Raw genomic sequence first — 16,146 nt, forward strand, 5'->3', positions numbered from 1 at the left:
TGGGGAAAATTCTCCTGAAGTGAAGTGAAGTGAAGATCAAAGACCAGGGAGAGCCCTGCTAGGCAGAGTCAGGTGTTTGTCTCCAGGAAAGCTCAGCAGATTCCTCACTGGGCGCCTGTTACCTCATCCTTGTCTGTGAAACAACCCCCAACAGGGCAAAGCTCCTGGCAAACAGGGAACAAACCAGCTCAGGGACAGGCAGCCCAGCTTGCCTTCCTAAAACTCAGTGCACCCACATATCCAGGGATTCCACCTCCAGCTGCAGGCTGCCCCTGCCTAAATTGATGCCTTCAGTTTGAGCTTTTATATTTTTCAGATTCTGTGCTGTGTTGGTGAATAACTCTGAACTCCATATAAAGTGCCAGCAGTTCTCCTCACAGCTCAGGCACACAGAACAATCCTTTTCCAGCCCAGAACCAGCTCAGGCACACAGAACAATCCTTTTCCAGCCCCAGAACCAGCTCAGGCACACAGAACAATCCTTTTCCAGCCCCAGAACCAGCTCAGGCACACAGAACAATCCTTTTCCAGCCCCAGAACCAAGGACACCGCTGCAGCTCCAGCCCCAAAAGTGCAAACAGTGAATTAAGGAGTGCAAAGTGGGAGGATGGGACTGCATCACCTGGAGCTAGAATGGGACAATGAACCCAAATATGGAAATGGACCAAAACTTATAAAAGTGTGAAAACTCCTGACCCAGGGTGTAGCTTCTCTGAGCACCCTTTGCCAGGGCCTCCCCACCCTCAAAGGGAAGAATTTCTGTTTATCCAAACTAAATTTCCCCTCTTTCAGTTCGTGAAGATAATGATATTTCACCTAAATATGTCAATCTATCAACACAGTTTGTCTCCTGGTCCCCAAAGCCTATCTCTAGGAGCTAAATATCTGAAAATTGGGTTTTATTTTGGTTTAAGCTGTTTAAAACACTTTAAATAAGGTTATTAGGAAGGTGATATAATTCTGCCTCTTGAAATATTTTCCAAACTTATTGAAAAGATAGGGTATGGTCATGTTTTGGGCCTGAAATCTAAAATGTGTGGAAGAAGGATTCTTCTATAAAAGAATATAAAAGCATAGCCTTTTGCTATGAAAGTTTGCCAAAATTTCATCAAGTCATATGTCCCTGGAAAGTATCTCTTGGCAGATGCCCTGTCCTGTCCACCAGGGATGCTCCATCTGGATTGCAACCTCCCTGCCAAACTGGGCATGTGCAACCTGCTGGGAAAAATCAGGAGCCCTTTGCTCTGGGAAGAACAAAATTGCTCAGAAGAAAAAAAAAATCAAAAAACCAAAATCCTCTGCATCTCTTCTTTTGTGGTTGCACCAAAATGTAGGTGTGGAGAAGGAAATGAAATGGTGAAACACGTGGCTGTTTCTGGGAAGGGCGTGGGGTTTGAAAAGTCAGGCAGGAAGGAGGCGAGGGAGGGCACAGCCAGGCTGAAAATGAGGAGAAACAAGTGGGAGAGAAGAACAGGAGAGGAGAACCTTTAATGGGGCTGGGAAACTCAATGAAACCAGTCAGATTTACAGAAAACAGTAGATTTTGAACACTCAGGTGTAAGAGGCAAAGGCAAAATTTGAAATGAAGTTGTTACTTCAAAAGAGAACAAGAACAACTCTCCCCAGGTAGCTCTGGACAGGAGGGATGCTGTGAGGTGGAACAAAATATTAATATTAAAATATTAATATGTTTAATCTCCTGTAAAAGCAAACCCCCACACTTAGCTGAGGTGATGAACTGCTGGCACTGGAGGGATAGGACTGTCTGTTGTCAGATGAGGTGGAATTTCATCTGTACCTCACTTTAATCTCTGCTAGCAGTGCTGCTCCATTTGGTTAAATGCCATTTTAACCATGCACAGCACCAGGGAAACAGCAGCAAATCACCACTACACCTGCCTTTCAACTGCATTGTGATGTTTAAAACACACATAAAGAGGCAAAAATGCTGTCAGCCCTGGAAAATCAAGCATGAAGTGGTCAACAGCTGATAGTGCTACACCTCAGACTTTTAGCATCAATTCAGGGATGTTTATAGCCCTGAAGGGAATCATCAGCAGCTGTAAATCCTTTAGATTGGTCAAAGCACTCTAAATCTAATTAATTATTCAGCTTCTTAAATTGGTTTAGGCCATGTACAGGATGAAAAAACATAAAAAGAATAATTATCATAGATTACAACTAAACTGAATTAGAAAATATGATGGTACAAAGTAGCTGTTGCTTCAAACATTCTTTAACTGTGATTTCTGGATGCAATATGAATATGAAGATACTTCATCAGATAAACAGCAAGGAAATGAAAGAAAAAATCACTGCTTTCTTCATTAGAATAAATTGATTCAATTCAGACCTAAAGACCAAACTGAAGACCCCATTCTTAAAACCTATCTATTACAAACCACAAATACAAGCAGTAATTTTGTATAGACTGAAATAGAGGTAGATATTCCTTGAAACATTCTGCCTGCTGGTTATGAAAATTGTGCTGGACACACATTACATTTTTCATCCTCAGAGTGAGTCTGAAATACTGAAATTCAAAAGTAAAAAAGTAGATTGGGCAACATAACAGTTTTTTCCCCTCTAAAAAATATTCTATAAACTTTTATGTGAAGAATTTTTTAAACCTTTGGAATTTTTATTTATGTTTGATGTCGGCAAATGAACGGTTGCTAAATGATATCAGCACTGATATCGCTAAACCCTGAAAATTTATTCCTCAAATATTGCAACAAATTTTCTAAAAGTAAAGAATGGAGTTTAATCCACAAATAAAAATGTGTATATATTTAAATATAGAATAACAGAAGTAATTACCTTTCAGTATCTCCACTGACTGTATCCCCTGCTCTCTGCAGAAGAAAAATAAAGAGCATTAAGCACAACTAAAAACCAGACTTCCTTGGTGCACTGAGCACAGTGAAACGAGTGTCAGAGGTAAACCACAGTGACTCTAAAGCAAAGGAAATGGAACATTTATTTCAATTTTCAGCTAAGAGTTATTTTAAAATGAAGATCATGCTTAAACCAACTTGCATTGGCACTTAAAAACTAACTTCAGATGCTCTGTAATTGTGATCAAAGCTCTTGAAAATAAGGGAGCTAAAATTTGCTTGAATGTTTGCAAAAGTGTTAATATTTGAAGGGGAGTTTAAATGCAAAGAGCAAATATTGCAATGTAAAATACAGAATTTCAGAAGGACAAACTTTCTTTGACATCATTCTTACACAGCTTTGAATAACTTGATTTACCAGACTGGTTATTTATTCCTCTGAGGTTTGGAAATGAACCTGTTTTCATGGAGCAAGCAGCACTGATTCAGGGTAAAAAATAAAATCCTCAGATAGTTTAATTTACATTAACACCAGTTTGTGATGGAGGATTTTTCTCACAGCTAAATATTGAAATTTACAAAAAAATGAAATTACAAAAACCCCACACCCAAATAGTTGCAAAATTCACATATATTTGTTTATAAATGCAGAAATCTGCAAAATCTTTGACTTTCTGGATAACCGAATAGGAAACTGATAATTCTATTAAGTTCAGTGTTTGTGTTTTAATGCCACTACTTGCAACAGATGTTTGGGCACAGAGAATACAGAGCCACAGATGAGCTCAGAGCACAGAAGGGAAGGCACAGGAAGTTTGCTGGGTGCATTTTTGCAGCAGGGTTTCTGAGGCAGCTTTAGATGGTGCAGGGGACAAACACATTTTGTCACCTCCTCCCTCCAGAAGTCCCCCTTGCCCCTGGGGAGCCCAGTACAGACCCAGTTATCAGCTTTTAGTGTGCTTCAGCTGAAATATTCCAGCAAATGTGAGCTGCAGAGATGATCCCACTCAAATCTTATCTGATGAAAAATAATGAAATGTGCCCTTACACTAAAAGCAGGAGTTCTCTGACATTCCTTGTTGAAACCAGGCAAGGGCAGGAGCTCCCCACTGAGTGACTGAGTACAAAAAGCCCTAACAGCCTTTCCTGAGAGCCATAAATGCCTCAATTCTCCTCCAAGAATGCTGAAATGCAGCCTAGAGAACTTAAAAAAATTTGAAAGTACCCTGTAGAAATACTCACATTTTCTCAAAGCAGATTGGAAGGGTTAAGAGCACACAGCTAAAGCAAAATAGCTGCTTGAGAGATGTTGTTTTGGTGCTGGAAATGCACTGCTAAATAGAAATAAACCAGTCTGAGCATCCCTGGAAATACTGGGGACAGCCCAGGAAAATATTGTGTGGCCAAGCGAGCAAAAGAACTTTGACAGCAGCACTACCCGTGCTACTGCTACAAAAACAGAATTTATTCCTACCAGAAGGCTCAAAGCTTTCCTTCCCTTATCCCTCTGACTTCTAAGGCTTCTAATTATAGCAACTAAAAGTGGGACTACTAATTCAGGCAGTGCTTCCTCTTCTATTTCTTAATTTCCTTTTCCAAAAATGCTCCCAAAGTAAAAGTAAAATGTTTCCAAATCAGGATTTATTCCCTCTCCCCAAATGGGACCCATCCCACGCTCTCTTCCCTGACACAGCTGAACTAAACCTCCCTCACCCTGCTCTGGCTGCTCTTTCCAGCACCTGAATTACAAATTTTCACTGCTATAAAAAGTCAGTTATTTATTTCCTTCCAAGAAAATGCACAAACCCCACTTCTGTCACACGTGATCACCTTGGAGTGTGGCTTACAGATTTCTTTTCATCAGATAGATTTCAGAAGTGTGATGTGAAGTTGCATATATTAGGCTGAAAAAAGACTTACTGGAGAGAAATTTACTTCTGATAATAAAACACATTTTTCTAGAGGTCAGTCTTTCAACACTACAAATTTTTCTGCATTACCGAGCATTAATTTCCAAAGATATTGAATAATGTAATCTCATTAACTGAAGCATAATCTGTAGCAGGGAAATGTAAAAAGTCTCTATAACAGTGTGAAAAAGAAATATATGATTTAACCATTGAACAACTCATAGATTATTGTAACTGATTATTAGTTGCTGTAATTTAGAAAAGAGCAAAGAAGAACATCTATATAAATACAGAGGGAGAGAAAATTGTTGATATTAGTACTGGGAACATAAAAAACATAATTATACCTTTTAATGTTTTTATTAATAATTAATTTATTAGAAGAAAAATATCATCTCCTGATCAACTCATCACTAACATAGAGATTATTATCAGTAATTAAGTGTGGACACTCAGGATTACTACAGACCTTTGTCACATATTTGTCATCTCTTATTGACTGATTTTCTCCCCAGAGAAGCTCTCTTGGGAGAACAATCTTGTTGCCAGCTTGAAATGCCAACCTTTAAAAAGGATTTGTGATATACCATACATGGAAACACCCACATGGCATTTCTATAAATGTCTACCTATAGATAAATTTAATTTCCCTGTGTAATTGTAATTACATGCAGATTCAATGCTGACAATGACAATGTGGAAGGCTCCTACCTGCATTTTCAGCAACCTTATGTATAATTCTTTTTTTGAGCAGTTCTTACCACTTTGTGACATTTGAAAAAAAATAAAATAAAAAATTGCCTTTTCCTAGTTCCCAAACTAAAACTTTACTTCATCTTACTACAAGGCCACTTTCATGAGTAGCAGACATGTGGGAGGCTCAGGAGACACAAGTCTTGTCGTGCTGTCAGAGACTATAAAGCACAAATTCTGTGAAATCCAGGTCACTGGCACCTATCTGCCTTCTTTAGTCAGCTCCACATTTCTGGAGCTCAGGGATCCCCATGGAGCTGCTGCTGCTTGCACGAGTGGAGATGAAAGGACCCAAAGGCCTCTGTGGTGCCACAAGCACATCTGAGGCTCCTCTCCCAGAAGAAATCCTGTAGAAAGTCCCATTTTCATGAAACTTCTATAAATAACTTATTAAAAAAAATAGTTCATTTGAATCAGAATTTCTTCTCCTAAGTAAATAAATCAGCTAAACCACCAAGAACAGAACCCTGAGCTGCAGAGATCGTGTGAAAATACTCAACACTCATTATTTACTTGTTTCCTGAAGAAAGAGACAGGAATAGTGTTGGTAATGAGATTAGAATAGTTTCATGTGTTTTACTTATCTCAGTGGTCAAATTCAAGATATTTATTCCATCTACATCTATCATTTATTCAGATGCAAAGATTCAAAAGCTTCCTTATCGTACTGTTCTTCCACTCTTCTATACTCAGATACTGAATTATTATTAATAAAATTAAAAAAAAATAAATTATTTCTTCTCCTGCTGCTTTAACTCATATATTTATTATCCTGAAGATTTCTCTATATCACAGTTGTTGAAAAACAATCAAACAGTGGCCTTGTTAAGAGGGGCTTTACTTATCTTTCTACCTCAGAGAGCTGATGCTTTCACCCACTGAATCTGCTTTCAAAATGATCATGCTGAGCTAAAAATAAAAATGGCCTTTGAGGTTTTCATTCCAGTCACCCCTGCTGAGGGGGGAGATAACAGAGACAGGAAATCACCCAGTGTAATCTACATTCATGTACAGTTGGAGGTACTCAAATTTGTGCTGAGGGAAAACAAGAGGGCAGGTGAGGAAATGAGCTGGGGGCAGAGGGAGGGGAGCCACTGGAGTTTGTAATGATGGGTGATGATGAGCACTGCCAGCACAAGGGGGGAGCAGGGGGGCTCAGGAAAAACAGGCAATTCCTTCCCCTTCCTCAGTTTCCCCATTTCCATGGGAACAGCTGGCCCTGCCCTGTTCGGGGCTGACCTTTCTGCCATGAAATGCTCCTGTCCTCCAAACCCAAAATCCTGCCTTTCTGCCATGAAATGCTCCTGTCCTCCAATCCCAAAATCCTGCCTTTGTGCCATGAAATGTTCCTGTCCTCCAAACCCAAAATCCTGCCTTTGTGCCATGAAATGTTTTTGTCCTCCAAACCCAAAATCCTGCCTTTCTGCCATGAAATGTTTCTGTCCTCCAACCCCAAAATCCTGCCTTTGTGCCATGAAATGTTCCTGTCCTCCAAAACCCCCTCCTTGTTCTCCTGTTGGGGAAGGAAGGGGGACAGGACACAGAGCAAGGCTGAGCCACTGAGGAGAGAGAAAATTCAGAGTCCCCAGAAGGTTTCAACTGGATTCCTACACATTGATCCCTTAAGCAGCAGGAGATATTTGTTTGATAAGGGAGAGATTTCTATTTCTATTTGGTGCATCTTCTGGAAGATAAATATTGCAATTATCATAGCAATAATATCAGTTGTAGCTAATATTTATTAACAAACAGCTGTTAAATTTGGCTTTAGACTATATATATGTGTATCTAAACTGGGTTTTTTTTGGTAGCCTGGCAAAACAATAAAAACAAGGCATAAATTCATTTGCTAAAATAGTACAATGCACTACAACTTAGTTGTGTTGTGGTTCTCTGGAGTCAGAGGACCCCAGAATGTTTTACAAATGGCAATTTACCCATGAAGTCACAGCAGGTTAATGAATGCTTCATTTGCTGACTTGCATTGGTGGTGGTTTGTTTGAAGATGCAGAATATCATCATTTAAATATGCTCTAATAGAGCAGAATTACTTCTGAAAACACTGCATATGTTTGGATAAAGGCAGCCTCGTATTTGCTTTGTGCAAAGTGTCCTGATATCAGTACAAATAGAGGAACTCCAGGCCAGCCTGAACTTTGGGAAGCAGCAGGAATGAGCAGCCTGTCTGGGGCTGAATTTGCAGACACATCCTAACCTGGCTGTTCCAGACAAAATCCCAGCCCCTCTCCTGAGCCTCTGCAAGGGGCTGGATTTCCAGAAATCAAGGACAACCTGAATTCTGGGATAGCACTGGTTTATTTTTTTTTTCTGGATCCAGGTCAGTTATGACTTTCTTGATTACTGAATGAATGTGGAAACTCAAAGACTGATGATATCATTGTTAAAAATAACCCTTCTCAACATTTTATTTCCCTTTATTTTCCCTTATACTGTAAAACACCTTTTTAGAATACCTTTTTCCCCTTTGAGCAGTTATAGATTAAAGAGGAGTTTAGAGAGTCAGGTCTGAACAGAACTAAAGAAATAAATTATTGGACATTGCTATTCAAGGATACTCTTCAAGTATGAGGGAGACACTTGTCAACTCAAGCCTTCATATGCACAGTCCCAATGAAAAAGAATATTATTTTACAATCAGTACAACTGGGCAGACTCATTTTGAAGCTAGAAAAGTCAGAAATACTTATATTGGCTTCTCTGAGCACCCAGAACCCACACAATCATCCTCAGAGTGACTTCCCAGCATAACTGCAGGTAGGAAATGAAGGTTTTCCATATTACAGACACTTAAATAAAAAGCAAAGATAGAATTTATTCAGCTATTCAGAAAGGAAATAAAACCCCAAAGAAAGTAATGCTCAGTTTTGTTTCTTTCTGCAAGAGCAGGAAGGAATAAATAAAACACGAGCACATTTCCTGCAAAATTGGCAATAAAAGGCTCCTCCTTCAGTCAGTGCAGCTGAATATGTGTGATTCTCCCAGACTATCTTAATTATTCTACTTATCAGAGCAGCACTCAGACTGCCTGTCATCCCAAAAAAGCATCTGGAACATCTGGCACATCCCAGCGTGCACCCATTACACAACACCCAGACCTACATTGGTTTTGCACAGGTTTTAATTCCCAGCAAGTACCATTAAACTTTATATTGTTTGTCAAGCTGCCTCTGCAGCTCCAGGAACAGTTAAAGAGCATTTCCATCACCCTGTGCCACAGGGATGAGGAACCAACTTCCTGGGATCAGCAAGAAGGGAATAAAAAGCAAGTTCAGCAAGTGCTGTGTGACAGTGACTAACCCTAAAACACCAGCGTGCTTCAAATGATCTTTAAAATAAAAAGTGACTCCTAGTCTGGCACTCCCAGTGAATACCATTATTTCTGTTTGACTGTGAAGGGAAGATTGAAATGAAAGAATTGATCTTAAAACTCATTAAAAATTAAGTCTTTTCAACACATTGAATTCTAATTCACCAAAAAAAAAAAAAAATCCAATCTAGTCTCCAGTTTTTTAATATATGATACTACAAAGGAAAATATCCAATTATTCTGTAGATAATAGGCCCAGAACATTTATCACCAAGTAAAACCCGATGAGAGATCATTATCCAATTGGAGAATTTAATGTGGTAACCAGCAAATTGAATTTCAGAGCTTCAGAAAGTCGTGCAAGTCTGAGGCAATAAAACCACAGAGTTGAACACCATGGGGATTTCCAGACTGGATCTGGAATGAGAACTTCAATATTCTCTTTTTAGATGGAAACTGGTTGCCACAGAGCAAAATGGAACTGGGCAGCAGGATCGGTACAGTTTTCTGTAACTTTTTGTAAAATCCTGAAGATTTTCCAATATTTTTTGCATTTTATGGTCAGAAATGCAAAATGAAAAATTTCCCAGGTACATCTGATCTACAGAGCTGGAGTCCTGTGTGATAAGATAATTTTCTGCAGAATGAGATCTGGTAATACAAAATAAAAGCATCTTTAGGTTTTAACTCTATCCTTATAAGCCCATATTTAGGTTCAACCTGGTAAATGATGTCACTTCAGAAGTGAAGCATTAGTAAACATAGAAAGTCATGTTCCAAGAGATACTCTATTAATTATTAATTATTTATAACAGCCTTGCTAATTGTAATTGACTCTTGCTTAGGTTCTGTGACATTGCATATCAATTAAATTAGAGTTATAAATACATCCTGGAAGGGGGCAGTGTTTCTTGATAGGAATATTTTACTGCAACATGGCTTCATGCATCATTTTATATCCTGGGCATGCTGCCAATATTGCATTACCTAAATATCCATTTTATATAGGAACTCTGCATCCTCCCAGCAACTTATGAAATCAGGCTAATTGTTTAATTTTAGGTTCCAAATCAACATTCCTTCCAAAGCATTAATCTAGTGGTGAATCTCTGCAATTATCAATTTTGCAAAACTTCTTACGTCTGGTAATTTAAACTACTGTTAAGTAAGTGCCTTTTGGGATTTTTTTTGCTACATATTTATGTAAGTGCTTAGAAAATTAAGCAATGGCTAAGTGATGCTCAATTCCTCCTTCCATCAAGCCATCCTTGTTTGATTACAAAACATTATCACCTTCCCTTCACTAAAGATGATGAAAATCCTATTTATCCTCTTCATTTCCCAAAGCATTTATCTGGCCTGGAATTTTGATCTATATCCAGAAATTGTACCGGGCATGTGTTAGGAGGAGAGGATTTCATGGAAATGTGATTCTACCAGTTCTGCACTTTAGCCTTCCATTGAAAAACACAGAGCAAATATAAGAAGAAAAGCTAAAGCAGTTTTGTCAACTTTTTAAAGAAAAAATGTAGCAAAAGCTGTTTTAAGATGATTTGTTCTCATTATCCAAAAAAGGTTTATATATCAAAATGCTTATGAAAATCCTGGTAACACCTTTAGATATTAAGGAAATGAGCTGACCTACTTAAAACTTAAATTTATATCTAAGAACACAACAACTCTCTGCTACTTTTCCTTTTTGCTATCAAGCTGCCATGAAATGTTCTTTGATATTTCACATTTTTCTTCTGGGTTGCTCTCTTTCAAGATAAATATGCCCATTGTTTTGCTTGGCTTTTCAGAATTCTTTCAGTATTCCAAGTGGAAAGACGTTAATGTGAATGATTCTGTGCTGCAAGAACCCACAGAATCTGTGTCAGCAACTCTGTGTATTTGTCGACTCAGTTCCTCTTGTATATTTATAAGGCAGTTGACAAAATGCCTCAGATATTCTGATTCCTGTGATTATCTCCTGAAGGACTGCAAAGGTCTCTTTTAATGCTGCTCCAAAAATTGATGGTGATACAAGAATTAATACTGCTCTGTCACTCCATGAAGAATCATTTTACCTGTGCCCTCCTCTGTAATCACTGCACATGGAACAGAGTTTGTGAATAGGGACTGCACTCACTTTTAGGGTGGAACAACCTCTCAAGGTTGGCTCTTCCTGTTTTCCAGTTTCCTGCTTTTCCTTCAGACCCTTTAGAGTTGATATTTTATGTCATTTGAGTAATTTTAAATATTTACTTTATATCATCCAGTATCATACTGCTAATCTGTCACATCAATTAATTGCACGATGGTGTGGAAATCATGCAAGAAAATACAACTTCAGTCCTGAAATCAAGGGTGGAATTTGCATCTTACCCAAAAGGACCTATTTGCTCTTCAGAACTCTGGTGAGCCAACAGATCATCAACAGAATTCCAAAAATTGACTGAAACCAGCTGATTCATCTACCAACTTATGAAATATTGTTGGGGTTTGTTGCAGGGCTGTATAATAATCTTCTCATTCATCCTGATAAACTGCCTGCTGATTTTCTCTCCAGGTTTGAAATCCTTTGCTTTGACTTTGTAATATTGATAATCTCTGTCAGAGAGATTTAAATCCACAATTTAAATAAATAAATTTAAATAAACAGTAACTCCATTAAACTCATCTGTTTTTACAAGACACAGTAATCAAAGTGAAAATACAAAAACTTATAAATTAATGTATAATAAATCATTATCAGAGGCTGAGTGCAGGATCGTTATGAACCTTCAGAGATAATACAGGCTAATTAAACTAAACTCAGTGAGACTGAGTAATTAAGAGCAAGATTTTATTAAAGCATCTGACAGCAAATGATTCTTGCCTTGTGTTTTGCTGTTCTGTCCTGGCTTTTATGGGAAAGCTGTCGTGATACTGACATTGAAAAAGTGACTCTTATGAGAAAATTGTCATGACTGAGCAGCGTTTCTCAGACTGTGAAATACAGTCTGTGAAATAAAAACATGAAGACTGAGCCTTTATGCCTGCATCAGTCCTAAGAGAAGAACATCTGAATGCCTGGATCAGTCCTGCAGGAGAATATCTGAATTCCTGGATCCATCCTGCAGGAGAATACTTGAATGCCTGGATCACTCCTACAGGAGAACACTTGAATGCCTGGCTCAGTCCTACAGGAGAACATTGAATGCCTGGCTCAGTCCTGCAGGATAACATTGGAAGGCCTGGCTCAATCCTACAGGAGAATATCTGAATGCCTGGTTCAATCCTACAGGAGAACATTTAAATACCTGGATCACTCCTACAGAAGAACATCTGAATTCCTGGATCCATCCTGCAGGAGAACATTTGAATTCCTGGTTCAATCCTACAGGAGAACACTTAAATACCTGGATCACTCCTACAGAAGAACACTTGAATGCCTGGTTCAATCCTACAGAAGAACATCTAAATACCTGTACCCCTCCTACAGGAGAACACCCGGTGCCTGTATCCATCCTGCAGGAGAACATGGAATTCCTGTATCCCTCCTGCAGGAGAACATGGAATGCCTGTATCCCTCCTGTAGGAGAACTTTGAATGCCTGTACCCCTCCTGCAGGAGAACACCCGGTGCCTGTATCCATCCTGCAGGAGAACATGGAATTCCTGTATCCCTCCTACAGGATAACATGGAATGCCTGTACCCTCCTGCAGGAGAACATTGAATTCCTGTATCTCTCCTGCAGGAGAACATTGAATTCCTGTATCTCTCCTGCAGGAGAACATGGAATGCCTGTACCCCTCCTGCAGGAGAACATTGATTTCCTGTACCCCTCCTGCAGGAGAACAGCCGGTGCCCTCCCCGGGCTCGTGCAGGGCGGTGTTGGTTGGGCACTCACGTGGTAGAGCGGGACCGTGTTGTTCTCGGCCAGGGAGAAGCTGAGCACGTCCTGCTGGCCCGGCTCCAGCCTGGCGCTCCCGGTGGAGGTCAGCACCGAGGGGCTGATGGGGTAGCCGGCGTTCCCTGGGCCTTTGCCCTTTTTCCTGGACCTCCGGCCCGTGTCCCGCTTGCTGTCCTTCTGCGCCAGCGGCTCCTCCTGGATCACCAGGATCTTGTCGTCGCTCAGGTAGCGCAGCAGCGAATTCTCAGAGTCAGTGGTTGGAGAGGGAGGAAGGCAAAAAGAAACATTAGGAAGAGGAGACAAGTACAGAACATTCTGCCTGGCCAGGTCCTGTTAAACTGGGAAAAGTCGTGTGAATGTCCAGGGAATTGTGAGGGCTCTCTCTTGTCACTATTGGACATAAATGAGTACACAGAAGCTTGGAGAGTTCAAGAGAGAAAAAGAGCAAATTTTATTTCTGACCTCGCAATATCTAGAATTCTAAAAGTGACAATGGATTGGAGGATGAAATTGTCACCTCTCCAACCACACTGGTCAAACCAACAGTCCATCAATTCTCTCCTCCCACAAAGAAGAAGGCAAAATAATAATTATTTACATAAACAGTGCATGAGAACTCCAGTAAAAATATGTAAACATTATCAGAAGGCTAAAGAAGTTTTATGAGAACTTTACAACTTTCAAAAGAATTATAAAAGAAAACTTAACACTTTTAAAAATCAGGGCAACACTCCCTGGGCTCCGTTCCACATTTACTGCCGCCATGGATGGTGAAAGGGAGCAGACACAGAAAATGGTACTGTTGTATCATGCAGGGAGCATCTCTGGGACCATTCCAGACACCAGGATTGTAATTTCAAGGAATTTGACAAGCTGGAATAATGGTTTTAAGGAGATGTGCAGCATACTTGGGCACAGTTTCAAAATGGGAGCTGGCCAGGCAACAAGTCTGTTACTGTCGGCAACAGTGAAATATGAGCTAAACACACATCAGCAGATTTGGAATAAATCAGAGAAGGCTTATGCTTTAAATGAAATTTATTTTCTCTTGGAATGGAGGTTTACTGAAAAATGTAGTTTAAAATCCTGTATTGATCTTCAAGAATATCATTCATTTTTGTCACATTTTTTGGAGTCAAGTTGAACTCCTCTCAGCTTCCAGACCATGCCTAAAATATTCTAAAAAATAGTATTCAAGAATCTTCAACAGTTGGTGTCACAATAAATATGGCTGTATATTTGAAGAATATTATTTTGAATTACATTTTTCTTTTTGCCAGAGGAAATAAAGGGAAAAAATAAACTATGAAGTCACTTTTGTTTTTTGCAAAGTTCATAATTCCCACTGGGATTAATGGAAGTTTATGTGATTAGAACTGCTGGTCTGAACACTGACAGTATAGTTGCTGATTCCTGTTCCAAATTATAATTCATACCGATCAAAATGTTCTCAGAGGATGCTACTTTACATCTGTAACATCACTCAACTGTTTTCTAGAGCTGTGCAGATTTAGAACAGATTGCTTTTAACACATATCTGAGCCTTCAAAGTACTTTTCCCCTTGATGTTTATGTTTCTTTATACTAGAATTAAATTCCTCCTACTAATACAAATTTTTAATTCTCAGAAATAGAAACAGAAAAGCACAGACACTAAACAGGCTGTTTCATATCTTCTGTGACACTTTTAAAAAAATGAGAGATTTTTTTTTCCTGTGATGCTCCTTAAGCAACAAAGAAAAAACATCTTGGAGAAAAGAACAGCAGAGAAAAAAAAATACTCACCTCTGCTCCCCCTCTTGTACATGTTCTGTTCTTTGGACTCCCCTATCCAGCTGTACTCAGTAGGCATCGAAACTGGCCTCAAATCTCCTGCAAGCAAAGCAAGGAAAACCAGTGTAACTTTTGAAGGCCAGGAACGGAGGCTGTAGGGTCAGTGATGGCTATAAATTCCAGGTGTGTCACAACCAGGTGTGTCAGAGCAGTCCATTATTAGAGCTGAGGCCTTCAGGGTCAGTGAAACATCCCAGAGCCTCCTCTTCATCACCCTGACCTCAAGGGAAGCACCACCAGCTTTGGTGAAATTCCTTGTCAATGTGAAGCAGATGACAAATTTATTTGAAAACTGCTCTGTATGAACTTCCTCACTCATTAAACAGGTGTTGGGAATAAAGAGAGAAACATATTTCAAGTGGATGAAAATGCTGTAGGAAAAGTAGAGAGAGAATTAATAGAGAGGCAACAACAGAGATCTGTCAGGGAAACACAAACTCCCCTGGACTGGTGAGAAATGAGGGGATCTCATTCCAAGGAACTTTAATTTCCACTGGCTCAGGAGGAAAACCTGGGGCACAGTTTGGGGACAACAGATCTCATTTCAAGGAACTTTAATTTCCACTGGCTCAGGAGGAAAACCTGGGGCACAGTTTGGGGACAGCAGCCAGCAAAGAGGGTTCAGCCCCTGGAGTTTCCACCCATGGCATTTCATGGCACTGATGTGCCCAAGCCATTCCCTACCCGAGCACCAGAACAGGGATGGCAGCAAACCAGGAGCACCCCCAGATCTCCTGAAAATCAGCAGGGTGACATTTGGGGTACTGATATTTGCCCATATTACACTTTTGTGCACACCATGAAATTTAGTGGGTAAATAATCCTATGGAAAAATACATTTCATTGTCTGCCTCACAGCTGAGACTGCCTTCAACTACAAATGTAGGATTCGACTCCTAGTGCTTAGAAGAGCAATATAATTAAGAAAAAAACTCAATTAAAAAAAATCACTAATATAAAAAGATAGAGAAACAATATTATAAATTCTAAAAATAGAAAACAGGAAGGCACAAAGCAAGTGAAGATCATCATAACCAAACTGAGCAGTTTTTTCTGTAAAAAAAGGAAAGATCTGAAGCTCTGAGATGATTTATACACAAATACAGATACCACAGCACATCAAAAATAGAAATTCAGGATAGGAATCACACAAGGCAAATGAGCAAGTGATTTTGTAAACTGCTTATTTCACTTCCAAGTCCTTTCCCAATGAAAACTAACCTATAAATTGTTTTGACATTGCAGCTCGGCTGTTCTTCTGAGGAGCAAAAAATTGTTGTGTACAAGGATACCAGAATAAAGTGAAAGAAAAAAAAAATTTTTATGATGTTTTTGCCTCTAACACATAAATGGAAGAGGTTTTGATATGCATTGCCACAACAGCTCTTTAGACCAGAGCATTTTAGAGTCTGAAAAATAACAGAGTATAATACTAAGTAAAACAAAAAACTCACTGCAATGTTGTTAAAAAAGAAAAAGCTTGATTCTCAAAAATACATTGAAAAAAATGGACTTTTTATTTACCTTCCTGGATTTTGCATGTCCTATCAATACCCATCACCTGCCTGAGTATCCATCCACCTACCAGCTGCACAGGAAACTTATTTC

General features: G+C 39.3%; 1 protein-coding gene across 1 annotated transcript in view; it reads right to left on the reverse strand.

Moving 5' to 3' along the window:
• LOC100218233 (connector enhancer of kinase suppressor of ras 2) overlaps positions 1–16,146 on the reverse strand; it is a 170,122-nt gene that overhangs the window by 32,842 nt on the left and 121,134 nt on the right. The window contains exons 13-15 of the mRNA XM_072929029.1: positions 14,492–14,577; positions 12,703–12,957; positions 2,821–2,855 (exon numbers count right to left, since the gene is read on the reverse strand). Of these exons, the coding sequence (XP_072785130.1) occupies positions 2,821–2,855; positions 12,703–12,957; positions 14,492–14,577 (376 nt within the window). The remainder of the gene's footprint in view (positions 1–2,820; positions 2,856–12,702; positions 12,958–14,491; positions 14,578–16,146) is intronic.

This window comes from Taeniopygia guttata, chromosome 4A, assembly GCF_048771995.1.
Source record: "Taeniopygia guttata chromosome 4A, bTaeGut7.mat, whole genome shotgun sequence".
NCBI classification, from domain to species: domain Eukaryota; kingdom Metazoa; phylum Chordata; class Aves; order Passeriformes; family Estrildidae; genus Taeniopygia; species Taeniopygia guttata.